Source organism: Hoplias malabaricus, chromosome Y (genome assembly GCF_029633855.1).
Source record: "Hoplias malabaricus isolate fHopMal1 chromosome Y, fHopMal1.hap1, whole genome shotgun sequence".
NCBI classification, from domain to species: domain Eukaryota; kingdom Metazoa; phylum Chordata; class Actinopteri; order Characiformes; family Erythrinidae; genus Hoplias; species Hoplias malabaricus.
This window is the reverse complement of record NC_089820.1, coordinates 84,092,702-84,109,073: the sequence shown is the minus strand read 5'-3', so window position 1 is coordinate 84,109,073 and position 16,372 is coordinate 84,092,702. Positions and strand designations below refer to the sequence as shown.

General features: G+C 43.5%; 1 protein-coding gene across 1 annotated transcript in view; it reads right to left on the bottom strand.

Annotated features, from left to right (window-relative positions):
* The window catches only part of LOC136679672 (myomegalin-like), a 76,661-nt gene extending 62,127 nt beyond the window's left edge, over positions 1-14,534 (bottom strand). The window contains exons 1-4 of the mRNA XM_066658323.1: positions 14,272-14,534; positions 9,215-9,270; positions 8,278-8,345; positions 3,866-3,976 (exon numbers count right to left, since the gene is read on the bottom strand). Coding sequence (XP_066514420.1) covers positions 3,866-3,976; positions 8,278-8,345; positions 9,215-9,270; positions 14,272-14,321 — 285 coding nt within the window. The 5' untranslated portion in view covers positions 14,322-14,534. The remainder of the gene's footprint in view (positions 1-3,865; positions 3,977-8,277; positions 8,346-9,214; positions 9,271-14,271) is intronic.
* Between the last annotated feature and the right edge of the window lie 1,838 nt (positions 14,535-16,372).

Genomic DNA, 16,372 nt, shown 5'->3' with positions numbered 1-16,372 from the left:
AAACTCCACCCAGATGAGACTTGAACCCAAGATCCCAGCGCTGAGAGGCGAACGTGCTCACCACTAAGCCCCCGTGCCGTGTTTATTTAATCCTGTGCTGAGTTACTACGGCCATTTCACTGTTTTAATTCAAAAGAAGAACTGCATAATTATTGAGAGTTATTTAATGAATGAGGTTGAGATTTACATTCTGCAGAAAACAAGTTCAAACCTTTACTTCTAACTATTTCTTGTTTAATTTTTTAAAAATGCAAAATGTTTTATTTTTTCTACTTGACCTGAGTCTGCACTTTCGGCATCGCGCCTTTGTTTTGTTTTGTTTCGTTTCATTTCATTCAGTCATTCATCTTCTATAACCACTTCACTCTGATCAGGTTTGCAGTCGCTCTGGAGCCAAGCAGAGTCTAGTTTCCTCAGAGGTCCCACAATAACATTTAAAACCTAAACTCCGCTAACACTGACCCTTCAGCACTAATCACAAACACCTCAGTCAAACAACTGCAGGCAGGAGACATGGTAAACAACAATAATAAAACTCTTAAAATAGGGCCTAATGTACTAACTGCATTCCTGGAGGAATACCTCAGCCGCCAGAAACACATGATCATTTCTGGAATGTGAGTCAGAGCTGTGTTCACACGGAACTCCGGCACTGACCGATTTAACTGCTTTAACTCGGGCTTGAAACGAGCCGGGGATCAGGGCCTGAGTAATTACAGCACATTCATCCTCACAACTGAGCGATCGCTGCTGGTAATAAATGAATTAACGATAGAACGATAGATAGATAGATAGATAGATAGATAGAACGATAGATGTCCTCACACTCTATCTATATTTATTCAGAGTATTAAACCCCACAGTATTTAGCTCATGACTATTAACAGAAGACTGATCATCACCAACATCTCCATACTGGATGGTTATAGAAATTCCTGCTCTTACTGCTGCAGTTTTCCTCTCTTCTTTTTTTACATTAATAATTAATTAATGAATATATCTATTATTACTGAATAGTTCCTGGCTCCTAATGTTACGTCTCAGAGAATAATGTTAAAAATGAGGCAACTGTCTGTTCATTAGTTGAGAAATAAGTTTTATGACAGTGATATAAATAAAAAGCATTCTCATAAAGCGACGGAAATATGTGAACTGCTTTGAGAGCAACTGGTTTTCTGGCACCACACTGATTTACTACAGGTCAGGGTCACGACCTTCTACTACTTACACCATTTACACCTTAATCCCAGTCAAAACCTCACAACTATTTGAGCTTAAACCCTAATCTCCTCTAGAGGCATATCCAGGCTCTGCCAAATTATTATTATTTCCATATCAGTATAAAGAATATTTACTTAAATTCTACTGAAATGAAATAATGAAAGTAATTTGAGCAAATGAGGAGGGGGCGCCAGTCCTTCACAGGGCAACACACACTCACACTCTGTTTAACCAAATCTTTGTATTTAATGTGTGCTGTAAATATCAAATGTGTTCTATTTGTCCCAATTTTTCCCAATCTGTTTACTTTGTAGTAAAATTGTGTTTATATCCCAGTTTTAAAAAAAGCAAACAATGCTACACCAATAAGAACTCATGGGCAAGACTCCCAACAATACATTCATCTGCCTCTATTGAAAATAGCAGCAGCTCTATGAAAGTGTCAAACAAATAAATACAGTGGAGTTTGAGTTCCTAACTTGTGTTTATTGAGAGTCAGAAAACATGTTATTTCTTACTAATTCAAGGAATAAGGTTTAAAAGACCGTTGCCCCCCCCCCCAGCGGTGTTCGGAAACTCTAATAGGCGTCTTGCCTGTGACGTAGATGGTGGACAACAACTCTAGAAGCTGCACTTAATTTAATGCAAAATGACGAAAAGGTGTGTTGTTTTTGGCTGCAATCATTCAATGTACAGTGGGACATCTGTGAACAAATGGCCCAAAGATCCCAAAATATCCAGAAAATGGACTACATTTGTCCACTTTAAACGGGCACTTTGGAAAGGACCATCCGCTCACTCCGTTATCTGTAGCTCATTTCACTGGCGCTTTTCCAACAATATGGGCATGTAAGGACACCAACGAAAGGTGTTCAAGAGCCTCTGTAACATGGAGGTGAACAGGGTAAGGACACTCACTTCGCCTGTTTTAGTTGGTGTTAGTTAACGTTAGCTTGACTCGCTAAACTCGGTGCTCAGATTATACTCGGCTACGTAGCTGCATTACGGAGGTTTATAGTGTCGGATGAATTCGAGTTCGACTTCGATCACATTTACAAGAATAACGGTACCTCTACATTTGAGTTTAGCTTATTGCTAGGCTATTGTCATGAATAATGTTGGTTATTTAGCTAGATACTGTCATAACAGTCAGTCATAACGGTGTTTTACCGCGGCGTTGTTCAGCTGTTGTCCACCAGTGACGTCACGGTCGCGTTCGAGAATTTCCGTAGAGAGCTCGGGTTTTTCCGTCAATTTAATAAAATTGTCAGTTTTAAAGCAAATTAAGCTGCTATTTTTACTTTAATTCATACTTATATCTGTCAGTAACTACAGTAATGTGGAATATTCATGGAGGTCCATTAAGTGGTGCTTAGCCTTTAACGCTGTAATGCTCAGTAAAACATACAAAATATATATTAAATATCTAAATATAAATATTTAGCTACAACAACACGACAGGACTCCACAGCAAAGTGTTATAAATCCAAACGGTAAAGGTATAAGACTGTACACATCACTGTATGGGATTTGTTTCTTGCAGTGTTCTTTCTAAACAAAGCTTGTCCAACCTTTGAACCGTTGCTATGGAAGCCTGAGGCCAATTAACAAAGGCCAGGCCTAATAACAAACGATGCATCATGTAATTAACACCAATATGGTGCTGAAAGAACAGCACGTCTGCTCCAATTGGCCCAAACCATATGACTAATGCTCTGTTATTGTATCATTCTCATTCTCTTGACATGATGCTGGCGAACGTGTAAATGATGTGACCTTGGCTGTGACTGAAACGGATCCCTATTCCCATGTTCACATTGCGCTATATAAGGGAGCACCACTCCGTTTACTAATTACTGCTAAAAGCACAAGGATCAATAAACAGTTTCTAATCACCAACCTTTGAGGGCTCTCACCAGTCACAAAAGCAAACTAACACCAGTTCCTCCAGCGCAGAATCAGTCACTGAGATCCTGATTATGTTCATTTAAGACGAGGAGATACGGTCTAGAGTAAGTCTCATGTTTTTGGGAGGACGGTAATGGTTTGTTTACACTCATTTGAATGCGAGATTTAGCAGGCGATGTCAGCTCAGTCTGTTGCTTAGTAACAGGAAAATGCAAAGCAGTTACACATTCATCTGATTGCAGTGATCTATGGTGTTATCAAGAGATACATTTAATACATTGTGCCAAAAAGAGATGTGTCCAATATCAAGAATTCCATTTCACACTGTGTTTAATACGATAAAATGATGATGATATTTGGGTTCACAATAACAATAAGCTACAATTACACAGTTTGTCAGAGCTGTTAGAAATCATGGCAAATACCGTAGTAGGACTGGAGGACTCTCTATGTTTCTATGAATCTTGGTTCATTTCAGTATAATGCTGGCTATCAACATATGATCACGTATCATGTGTAATAAGCATTCCTGACCTTCTCTGGCACTTCTAGGAGGGTTTGCAAACACTATCCTGAACACTCGATGTCTATAATGTTTCCCCACCCACTCCTCTTATATTCTGTGCCCCAGTGTCACTGTAGTGCACCCCAGCCCTGAACCAGCACCAACATTCCCTTCAATTCAGAGGTAACCACAAAAGAACTACATTTCCCATGCTCCCCCGGGGCTACTCACCGTTCGGTAGACATCGTCGCTGTTGTTCTCATACTTCTGTTGGATCCTCTCCTCCAGGAAGTAGATTCGGAGCTTGAGGCTGAAGTTTTCCTTCTTCAGGTCGTTGAGGTGCTGCGAGAGAGTGCGGTAACTGTTAGACATGTCCGGGGTATGTGGTCACCTCGGGGGGGCATGCTGCACCCCCCTGTCTCTCTCAGCTCGACGACATTGTAGTACAAAGATCTTAAAGAATTACAGAAACAAAGAGCGGATATGTACAAACAAAACGGTGGCACTGTTTTATTTACAGCGCCATAGTGAACTGATACACCCTACATACACAAGCAAAGCTAGATCGCTAACGGGCCAGGGTGTAGGCCCTGGGTCTCAGCGGTGTGTCCGCGGTGAGGTCATGGTGTGCTCTGGGGCAGGGAGGAGAGGGCTGGGGCTTTTTTACTCCGGGGGAGGTATCCCAGGAATCTTGAGCTGGCAGGAGATGGCCTACGCCATCACAGGCACAAGCGATATGTAAGCTGATCACACTCCAGAGAGTGGGAGAGATAGAGGGGGAAAGAGCGAGGTGAAAGGGTGGGGGTTTAGGGAACGTGGTGAAAACCCATCTAACTGGAGAATCCCACACAACACACTGCTCTTCCTAAGCTTTGATTCCTTTCAAAGCACTGCATGTGGTAAATCAGATCATATTTCTCACAAGGTGTTATGCAATTACAGTTCTCAAGCACTTTGTAAAGTGCCAAACGTTTCTTAAAGCATTAAAAACAGGTATAAAACATGCCTTTTACCAAATGACAGCTCCTCACCACCACCACAGACCAGAACTGGAAAAGCCAAGCTCCTATGCCTTATAGTTTTTAGCATATTACTAAGAAAATGCACTTTCCAGACAGAATACAGGCTCCTTCTCTTATTTTTAGCTCTGAGTTATTTTATTCCTCTCTAATTTACTCAAGGTCAGGACTTAATAAATACTAAGGTGAGATGTGAAGGCTAAAGCATAAAGCAACTGCATCTTTCCCAGCTTCTTCTAGCACAACATTTACTTGAAACAGCCATTTATTTTAAGCCATTAAACAGACGCCTGCATTGGAAGCCACCGTGCTGAGTGCAGGGGAAGAGGAGGAACTATCTTTCCCACCCAGAGAAAGTGAAGCCAGTTGTGTTTTCTTTCACTGCCTGTCACTGATGGCTACGGCTGAACCAGGAACCAAACTAGCAATGCCCCCCCACAAATAAGACCATCACTGAGAAACAGCAGCACTAGTTATACACTAAAGAGGCAGATTTCATACATCAAACATACCTTGACTGTTTTTGGGTAAAACTGGGGAAATTAATTTTTAACAAAGGACCACTTTAAATATTCATTCATTCATTGTCTGTACCTGGAATCATTGGGCGCAAGGAACACACCCTGGAGGGGGCGCCAGTCCTTCACAGGGCAACACAGACACTCACACACTCACACCTACGGACACTTTTGAGTCACCATTCCACCTACCAACGTGTGTTTTTGGACTGTGGGAGGAAACCGGAGCACCCGGAGGAAACCCATGCAGACACAGGGAGAACACACCACACTCTTCACAGACAGTCACCCGGAGGAAACCCACGCAGACACAGGGAGAACACACCACACTCTTCACAGACAGTCACCCGGAGGAAACCCACGCAGACACAGGGAGAACACACCACACTCCTCACAGACAGTCACCCAGAGGAAACCCACGCAGACACAGAGAGAACACACCACACTCCTCACAGACAGTCACCCGGAGGAAACCCACGCAGACACAGGGAGAACACACCACACTCTTCACAGACAGTCACCCGGAGGAAACCCACGCAGACACAGGGAGAACACACCACACTCCTCACAGACAGTCACCCGGAGGAAACCCACGCACACACAAGGAGAACACACCACACTCCTCACAGACAGTCACCCGGAGGAAACCCACGCAGACACAGGGAGAACACACCACACTCCTCACAGACAGTCACCCGGAGGAAACCCACGCAGACACAGGGAGAACACACCACACTCCTCACAGACAGTCACCCGGAGGAAACCCACACACACACAAGGAGAACACACCACACTCCTCACAGACAGTCACCCGGAGGAAACCCACGCACACACAAGGAGAACACACCACACTCCTCACAGACAGTCACCCGGAGGAAACCCACGCAGACACAGGGAGAACACACCACACTCCTCACAGACAGTCACCCGGAGGAAACCCACGCAGACACAGGGAGAACACACCACACTCCTCACAGAGAGTCACCCGGAGGAAACCCACGCACACACAAGGAGAACACACCACACTCCTCACAGACAGTCACCCAGAGGAAACCCACACAGACACAGGGAGAACACACCACAGTCCTCACAGACAGTCACCCGGAGGAAACCCACGCAGACACAGGGAGAACACACCACACTCCTCACAGAGAGTCACCCGGAGGAAACCCACGCAGACACAGGGAGAACACACCACACTCCTCACAGACAGTCACCCAGAGGAAACCCACACAGACACAGGGAGAACACACCACAGTCCTCACAGACAGTCACCCGGAGGAAACCCACGCAGACACAGGGAGAACACACCACACTCCTCACAGAGAGTCACCCGGAGTGTGACTTGAACCCACAACCTGGAGCTGTGTGACTGCGACGTGCCGTCCTTCTGTGATTTTAGGAATCCTGAGGCGTATATTGTGACAATGATTAATAAATCATATTTTGTTTGGCCTTGTTGACTGCTCTTAAAGTATAATGATGTTGAGTTAAAGGTGGTGTGGTCTTAAAACACTGAGGAACCCTTTAAAACGGTAATTTAAGGAGGTTTTTCTGAGAGGAAGGTGGCAGTCCACTCCCTTAATTTTGTGAGATGTATTTCAGGGGTCAGTTTTAAATGAAGCGGGGCACGTAGAGGTTTCAGCAGATGTTTCCTCAGGGCAGGAAGAATGATGTAATACTCCCTGTAGTGGTTAGTGAGAGAGACTCAGTGTGGCCAAGATCAATTATTTAGAGTCTGAAACATAAGAGCAGCTTGTGTGATGTCAGAGAAAAAGCCTTCAAGGACAGCTTTTTTTTATTTATTTTATTTTATTTTATTTTAGAAGAAGTAAAGAAGGGAATAAAAAAAGAAAAGGAGATAGACACTAAATTTGATGTTTCAACGTTACAGATGTAACGTGAACAATTAGAACAAAGATCTCTCTTGAACAATTGCATTGATTACGAATTGATTCAGAGTTACACAGAGAGACCATCAGGGATCCATTACTGTTTCAAAGCACACACACACACACACACACACACACACACACACACATACACACATACACACACACATACACACACACACACACACATACACACACGCACATGCACACACGCACATGCACATACACACGCACACACACATACACACACATACACACACACACATACACACACACACGCACATGCACATACACACACATACACACACACACACACACTCACACTCACACACTCACACACACACACACACACACACACATACACACATACACACACACACACAATACTCCAAGGGTGAAGCATCAGTGATGAAACGAGCTGTGGATTGATAGGATATTTTGGATTTAATTTTGATTCATTTAAAAGATGCACGAATGAAAAAATAAATCACAGAAGCCCTATTATAATTTCCAGCTTTGTTATTTAAGCAAGACATAGTCTGAATTCTTTAATGTGGTCTCTGTTTCCAGAGCCTTTTGTCTTGTTTATTGTCATGTGTGTGATCCCATGAGCACTGTGCTACACTTGTGTTAAAATGTATTTAAAATTACGCCTTGACCAGCCTGGTCACTTCCGGTTCGTTACACAATGAACAATTTCCGGGAAGAAGCCAGAAACACGGGTGAACATTTTAATCTGTGAGCTGTAGTGAAGACAAGGTGCTCAGTTCTCCTGTGCACGGACCAGTCTGTCTCACAAAGATCCACAAGGTGGCGACAAACAGCACATAAAAAAATACGGTTTTAAAAACTCAGACATGCATCCCTTAAGATTCCAACTCATTGTTGCCATAAACACAGGAGCACAACACCTTTATTTTGCATTTCTTGAGTTCCCAAAAAATAAAACAAATAAAATAAAAAATAAGGAAATAACCAAGAAATATAAACAAATATAAAAAGTCTTTAAAAATGATTTTATTATGAGCCAGTTTTATGAAGTAGGTAAGTTCTCGTCTCAAACAAAGACGATGACGCATGCGGAGGTGTGTGTACCGTGCACAGAGGTGATGCACCCATACGACCCAGAATCTCTGAGTCTAAGACATGATAATCATCATAAAAAAGGTGATAACAGACAACAACTAAGAATCAAAAACGAGTAGCTCACTCACCTGTTCAAATTCTTTCAGCGTATGAGCCTGGAGCGATGGTGCTTTATCCGCACTGTCGCACAAATAATCTACAGAAGAAAACGTTGCAGTATCACATTACACCCATGATGCATTGCACATACAAAGCCACAATCACTTCTTCAAATTAGGCCTAAGTCTTGATTACAAAGAATATACAACTGCTTTAATGCTCCACATGAAGACATCCATTTCATGCGAATGTAAACGTGCAGTTATTAATGTATACATTTATATGCGTGTATTGTATGTATATACATTTATGTTGGTATTGTAAGGGTTCAGACAGGGGCCCGGTTGCCCACTAAGCCACGCCCGGCCAGCAGAGGGAGGCATGGAGCCACCACACCTTAATTAGGAGAAATCAGCAGCACCTGCTCCTCTCCTACTTAAGGGAAGCCAACACACACCTCAGCGCTCAGTCTTGGGTTCCGCTTCTCAGGAGTGCCACACAAGTCTGGCTGGTCATTTTGGTAACGCTCCTAGAGTGTTCTCCTGGGTCTCTTTCCTTTGAACTCTTTTCTCAGGTTTCTAAGCTTATAGCTTTTCCTTCTTTCACAGCTCTTTTGGTTTGGCCTCTTTGCCTGTTTAGAAGTCTATTCCCTCTTTAATTTGGGAAGCCCCTTTTGTTTTTAGTTGCCTTTTGCTCTCAGCTTTTGAGCCATTCACCTTCCCTCTGAGGAATCCCTCTGATTCTTCAAGTATTGCAGCATTTCTCACAAAACTAATCAATATGGTTTCCCCCTCCAATATTATTCAGTTGTCACTTCCTGATACTGCAGCTTTAGACCCATTTGTAAGATCCCTGTGTCACGTTTTGTTCAGATGCAGAAGTTAAATCTGTTCTGCCAGCCTCAGTAATATGACTGTACTTATTGCACCGCTACAGCATGACTGTGTGAATACATACGTGTCTTACCTGTCACATGACCTGTGTTTCTGGCTGCATTACCCTCTTGGTCAACAGTGCATGTCCTGAAAACACATAAAAATAGGTCATTAAAAACCCACCCACACACATACACAGACAAGGCGGCGGGGTGGTGCAGCAGGTAGTGTCCCTGTTATAGCTCCAGGGACCTGGAGGTTATGGGTTCGAGTCCCACTCAAGTGTTCTCCCTGTGTCTGTGTGGGTTTCCTCCGGGTGACTGTCTGTGAGGAGTGTGGTGTGTTCTCCCTGTGTCTGCGTGGGTTTCCTCCGGGTGACTGTCTGTGAGGAGTGTGGTGTGTTCTCCCTGTGTCTGCGTGGGTTTCCTCCGGGTGACTGTCTGTGAGGAGTGTGGTGTGTTCTCCCTGTGTCTGCGTGGGTTTCCTCCGGGTGACTGTCTGTGAGGAGTGTGGTGTGTTCTCCCTGTGTCTGCGTGGGTTTCCTCCGGGTGACTGTCTGTGAGGAGTGTGGTGTGTTCTCCCTGTGTCTGCGTGGGTTTCCTCCGGGTGACTGTCTGTGAGGAGTGTGGTGTGTTCTCTCTGTGTCTGTGTGGGTTTCCTCCGGGTGCTCCGGTTTCTTCCCACGCTCCAAAAACACACATTGTTAGATGCACTAACAACTCAAAGTGTCCGTAGGTGTGAATGTGTGGGTGTATGTGTCGGTCTGTGAAGGACTGGCGCCCCCTCCAGGGTGGTTTTCCACCTTGCACCTTTTTAGAATTCATGTCCATTTTAGGCCAATAGACCTAAATAGACAGATCTAAAATTCTTGGAAATTCTTGAAATCCAAAGCCTGTAAAAATGACTTCAGGACGAATGAAAATATACTGCAGGTTCAACAGTGAATACATGGAAAATCACATAACTACATTTCCCTTCAGACTTCACAATAACAAGCCATTACTATTCATTTCTACTGAAGCATGAAGCCTGGGTTGTGGTTTTAAATGATGCCCTGGTAGACTTACGTACAGAAGGATAACACTGGGCTTGTTTAGATGTGATTTCTGCTGTTCATCACATAAACAAATATATAATAATTATAAAAAAATCACAAGGTATGACTGGCAGAGGTAGTCAAAGATGTGTAATAGAAAAGTACATATTACTAATGATATATAAAAATAAATAGGCCTGGAATCTATTGTCCACATTCACTGGGGTTAAGAAAACTGAATCCTAACAAAAGGAAAGAAAGTTTCCAGTGATGTACAGTACATTCGCTTTAAAAAAGGGTTCATTTTTACAAAGCACTCCGCCAAGTTAGAATTAAAAGAAGGCCTTGGAGAGTGTTCAAAAATAGGGCAGTGTCTGGAGCAGAATCCTGAGCACTACACACTGAACAAGGCTGTACCATTCAATGTCTAAGGGCTCTGGAAATAAAAGATACATTTCTTAATTTCTTTTCCAGAATTAACAATTAAGGACAGAAGATTAGGGACATTTATGCATTTCACCTACAAGTTTTAGGAGATCCTGTTATAAATCCATAGGCATAATATGGAGTTGGTTCCCACTCTTGGGAAGATGTTGGAGTGTGTCTCTGGGAATTTTAACCATTGATCCAGAGCAGCATTGTGAGGTCAAACACTGATTTACCAGAGGACGTGGTTCATCCTAAAGGGGCTCTGTGTGGGCCAGTCACGTTCTTACACACCAAACTTAGTCAACCATGATTTTATGGACCTTGCTTTGTGCACTGGGGCACAGTAAGTGCTGGAGCAGAAAACCTCCTTCAAACTGTTCCTATAAATTTGAAAGTAGGCCTGGGCTATAACAATAGCAATATTTATTGAATAAAACATATCATCAATAACGTTAAGAAAAATGTTTACTAGAACATTTGATACGTTCGATTAAATGCAGGCGGCCAGTTAAATTCACAACAGCCTCTGGCCCTGGCTCCGAAAGGAACACTGTGTAAGTTTTTTGCTCCTGGGGCTCCCCCTACTGTAATTTATTATTACAGCACTGTATTGAATACAATGAGACAGGAGAGAAGGGGGAGTGGATTCCTACCCTCGTCCAAAAGTTACATGGTGCAGTTTCCGCAGTGCTGAGCGCAGAGTAGCATTAACAGCGGCTCTATTCTCTGTTACAGTTCAGTGAAGCATCACAATGATTTTGAATAATGCTCAGAGTTGATCTTAAAATGTTAAAGTGGGAAATAATTTCATGAACTGACTTGATGCAACGGTGGCACGATATTATTGTACCTCGCACACATCCTTTAAAAAAATATTTATAAATGGAAACTGCATATTTAGGTGCTTGATTTTATATAACTGTTGACTGAAGATAACACTTACATTATTAGGTGTGTGTCCCAAAATATTTGTTCATATAATAAACTCACATCCTGTGACATATTTGCATGGGTGATAATAACAGCCTTACAAAGCTGTGTGGGCACCACTCATCAAATTGAAACAATCAATCACTGTCTGTAACCCTTATCCAGTTCAGGGTCGCGGTGGGTCCAGAGCCTACCCGGAATCACTGGGTGCAAGGCGGGAATACACCCTGCAGGGGGCGCCAGTCCTTCACAGGGCAAAACACACACTCACACATTCACTCACACACTCACACCTACGGACACTTTTGAGTCTCCAATTAACCTACCAACGTGTGTTTTTGGACTGTGGGAAGAAACCGGAGCACCCGGAGGAAACCCACGCAGACACAGAGAGAACACACCACACTCCTCACAGACAGTCACCTGGAGGATACCCAAACAGACACAGGGAGAACACACCACACTCCTCACAGACAGTCACCCGGAGGAAACCCACGCAGACACAGAGAGAACACACCACACTCCTCACAGACAGTCACCTGGAGGAAACCCAAACAGACACAGGGAGAACACACCACACTCCTCACAGACATTCACCCAGAGGAAGCCCAAACAGACACAGGGAGAACACACCACACTCCTCACAGACAGTCACCCGGAGCGGGACTCTCAGAGACACTACCTGCTGCACCACCATGCCGCCCTATCAGTCAATCAAAAATCTACAAAAATTATCATCAACCAATGGGCCACATGTATAGTCATGTGACTCTGCCCCATTTAATGTGCTACATGGAAGCAACATGGAGGGGAACCTAAACACTGAGGCCAACTTAGCAACTCAGGAACCTCATACCAAAGAACAATGCTGTGTCTGTCGTTTGGATGTGTTTTGACTTTAGTGAAGACAACACTGAACATTAAAAAGTCAAATGTAAACACAGACAAATGTCATTTAAAAATGTGAAAGAATTCAGATAAATATTAGAAATATACAATATTCAGATTCAAATACATGAGTTATTTAGCTCCACAGACTGCTGGAACGTGTGGGTCATGTAGCTCCAGCAAGACAACAGATGGTACCAAAGAATTCATGCCTCCACAATCAACTGAGTATGACCTGATGGCATTCTCCACCTCAGGCAAACAGCTATAACACTAGTCCAATCAACGCTTGTTTTGAGACACTGACTGGAAGACAACTGTCTACATTTATCACGTCTCTGTGTAAGAATGCTGATCTGCCTTTACCATACCTTGAATAGAATTAAATTTACTGATGAGACAATACTGGACGTTATTCTCTTAAAAGTCTCGATAAACATGGGCCGTGTTCATTTTAGAAAAATTAAGAGTACTGGTTATTTTAAATGTAAATATTCTCAAAGCATTTCACCTATAAGACTGGGCACTGGGGGAATTTATTGTGAAGGTTCCCGTCTCTCTTCACACACCCTGCCATGTTTAAACAGCTGTTAAATCTGACACACCCTTACAGTACGTCTGTCAGCCAAAGTCTATTCAAATGATTTAACCGTGAAGAATATTTTTCACCTGAAAGTACATTTTATCAGTTTTTTCAGTTTTACAGCGATTATTTTTTCTGCTTATTTCATTTGCTTTTTCTGTATTCCATATCAATAGTCTGAACCTTTATGTCCTCCAGGTTCTACATTGTTAAGAAGCACAGCTGGCCCGGTAACAGGCACCTACCAACGTGTGTTTTTGGACCATGGGAGAAAACCGGAGCACCCGGAGGAAACCCACGCAGACACGGGGAGAACACACCACACTCCTCACAGATCCCAGGAGCTGAATATATCTTGAATATTCTACAGGTTTTGTCACTCTTATTTTGCCTCTACAGGCATCCAATTGTAAATTTATTCCCACAAAACACTACCAAGTTAGTCATTTAAAGCATTTGACATTTTTTCTTATACTTATACCAGTTAAAAAAAAGTCCAAGAGAAATGAGAAATCACACATTTTTGTATTTATTGCATAATACACATAATCACCACTTTTCTGCTAACAGGGACCATAGTTGTGGTAGTGTGAATGTGTACACCACACAGGGCTGTTTGCGTTCATTTTTGTGAAAATTTAAATTTGGATTTCAACCCTGTAAAGGGTTAATAGGTGGACTGCAGTCTACCTGTCAAACAGTTATCTCACAATTATAGTCAGTAGACCTGATAAAATGGACCCTGAATGAACGTACAACACATTTGGACTTTAAATGTGTCCTGTGTGTATCGTCCACTTCGTCCAGGCGAAATTAGCTTAGCTTCCACATCACACCTCAGCAGGACGCCATATTACACAGGCGCATCTGGTCACGTGACGCGCTCGAGCTGGAACAGCTGCTCTTACAACCAATCACGTTAATCAATCAATCAATGACACGGGCTATTGGCCTCTATTACATTAAATAGAATAGAAACAAAGGCGAGAAGTAGGGCCTAAGATTGGGGCGTTTCTTCTCTTTAGAAACAGAGTAAATAAGAACATCAGAGGCCTGTTGTGACGCTAGTCTTCTCCAAGGTGTGAGAATTTAGGAGAAAACCAGGGAACTACATAAAGGCGCGGATTAAACGCTGTGTTTACTGAGCTGTGATAAGGCACCGCCACTGAAAAGAGTCGTTAAGCCGAACCAGGTGCTTTGCCTCGTATCCCCTCGTTAACACAAACACGCACTGTAAATGCTGATTTAAGGTTATTAAAGCCCCTCTCGACTCTTCTCTCACCTCTCCGTCTCTCTCCAGCTCGGTTCTTCAGAAGTATCCGTCCACTCCATCGTGTCCAAACCGCGGAGTGATCCCGCCCCTCTCCGCTATCGTTACATCTTCGAGCGGTTTAAAAGGTGCTACCTATTTCCTCAAAAATAAATGAAAGAGACGCGCCTCGAGGCTCTTCATCTCCTCGCTGAAAGAGGGATGGAGAGATGGAGGGATGTTCCTGCAGAGTGTGAGGGAAAGACACGGCGCCCCCTCTGTTCAATATGACTGTAACCAGCACCGATATCGCTCTGTGGATGTGGGAGACGCGAACTGAACTGCGTGGTCATTTAGGCTGCAATATAAAACCTATTCCGGGGTTTGTACACTACCCCAACCTGTTTAAAGGGCCCCTCCCCGTACAATCGAGCTTTTAACCTTAACATCTCCATGTGGTGTTTTTAAAGTGCTAGTAGGCTATTATTATAAAATGAGCAGTCAGTGCCATGGCCCAGCATTTGCACTTTGAGACTGAAGTGGTCCAAAGACAATCTTAAGCAGGCTTTCTGATGTCATAAACCTAAGGAACGAATCCGGTCAACTTCTGAGTCTGGACTTTTCAAGAAGAAATGCTGCATGCGGCTTTGTTGGATGTAATTTTTCTGTTTGTTAAATGATTAGCCATGGCTCCCCATTCATTATCTGTAACCCTTATCCAGTTCAGAGCAGTGGTGGGTCCAGAGCCTACCTGGAATCACTGGGCAGTAATACACCCTGGAGGGGGCTCCAGTCCTTCACAGGGCAACACAGACACTCACACCTATGTACACTTGAGTCTCCAATCCACCTACCAACGTGTGTTTTTGGACCGTTGGAGGAAACCTACGCAGACACAGAGAGAACACACCACACTCCTCACAGACAGTCACCCCGAGGGAAACCCACACAGATACAGGGAGAACACACCACACTCCTCACAGACAGTCACCCTGAGGAAACCCACGCAGACACAGAGAGAACACAACACACTCCTCACAGACAGTCACCTGGAGGAAACCCACACAGACACAGAGAGAACACACCACACTCCTCACAGACAGTCACCCAGAGGAAAACCACGCAGACACAGAGAGAACATACCACACTCCTCACAGAGAGTCACCCGGAGGAAACCCACGCAGACACAGAGAGAACACACCACACTCCTCACAGACAGTCACCCAGGGGAAACCCACGCAGACACAGAGAGAACACACCACACTCCTCACAGACAGTCACCCAGGGGAAACCCACGCAGACACAGAGAGAACACACCACACTCCTCACAGACAGTCACCCGGAGGAAACCCACGCAGACACAGAGAGAACACACCACACTCCTCACAGACAGTCACCCAGGGGAAACCCACGCAGACACAGAGAGAACACACCACACTCCTCACAGACAGTCACCCAGGGGAAACCCACGCAGACACAGAGAGAACACACCACACTCCTCACAGACAGTCACCCGGAGCGGGATTCTACCGCCCCTCATCATTTTACCGCTTAGTGTGTAATCTCTAGCCATATTTAGAATTATTATTGATATATTTACAAGAAAAAAATCTCCAAAGGAAAAGGTTAAGGTGGAAATTTACTTTTATTTAATACAAGATAATCTACAAGAAGTGAATTCATTCATTCATTATCTGTAACCCTTATCCAGTTCAGGGTCGCGGTGGGTCCATTGTTTCCTTGACGTTGTCTTTGTAAAATCTTGTAGTATTTCAGAAAGCATTCACTTTTAAGTTTTCTAAATAATACAAGTAGAACAACACACATATTGTATCTTTAAATGAAAGGTTTGTACAAACATTGGAACGTCATTATCTAGAGCTCCAGATATTTAAACAGAAACAGCAAAGACCAATATTTTTTAACATCTTTTACTTTGAATAACTCAGTATGTGTAGAGCCTTATGACATTTACATTACACTCTTTAAAAAGACGTATCTCTAATGGTTCTATTAGTGATGCCATAGAAGAACAGTGGTATTTCCCTAAAGGATCACGTTTGTAAATGAGATGTTTCAGTGCAAAAACCCTTAAAGTTAGTGAATCGTTCACGTCACCTCAGGTTCTCTGCTG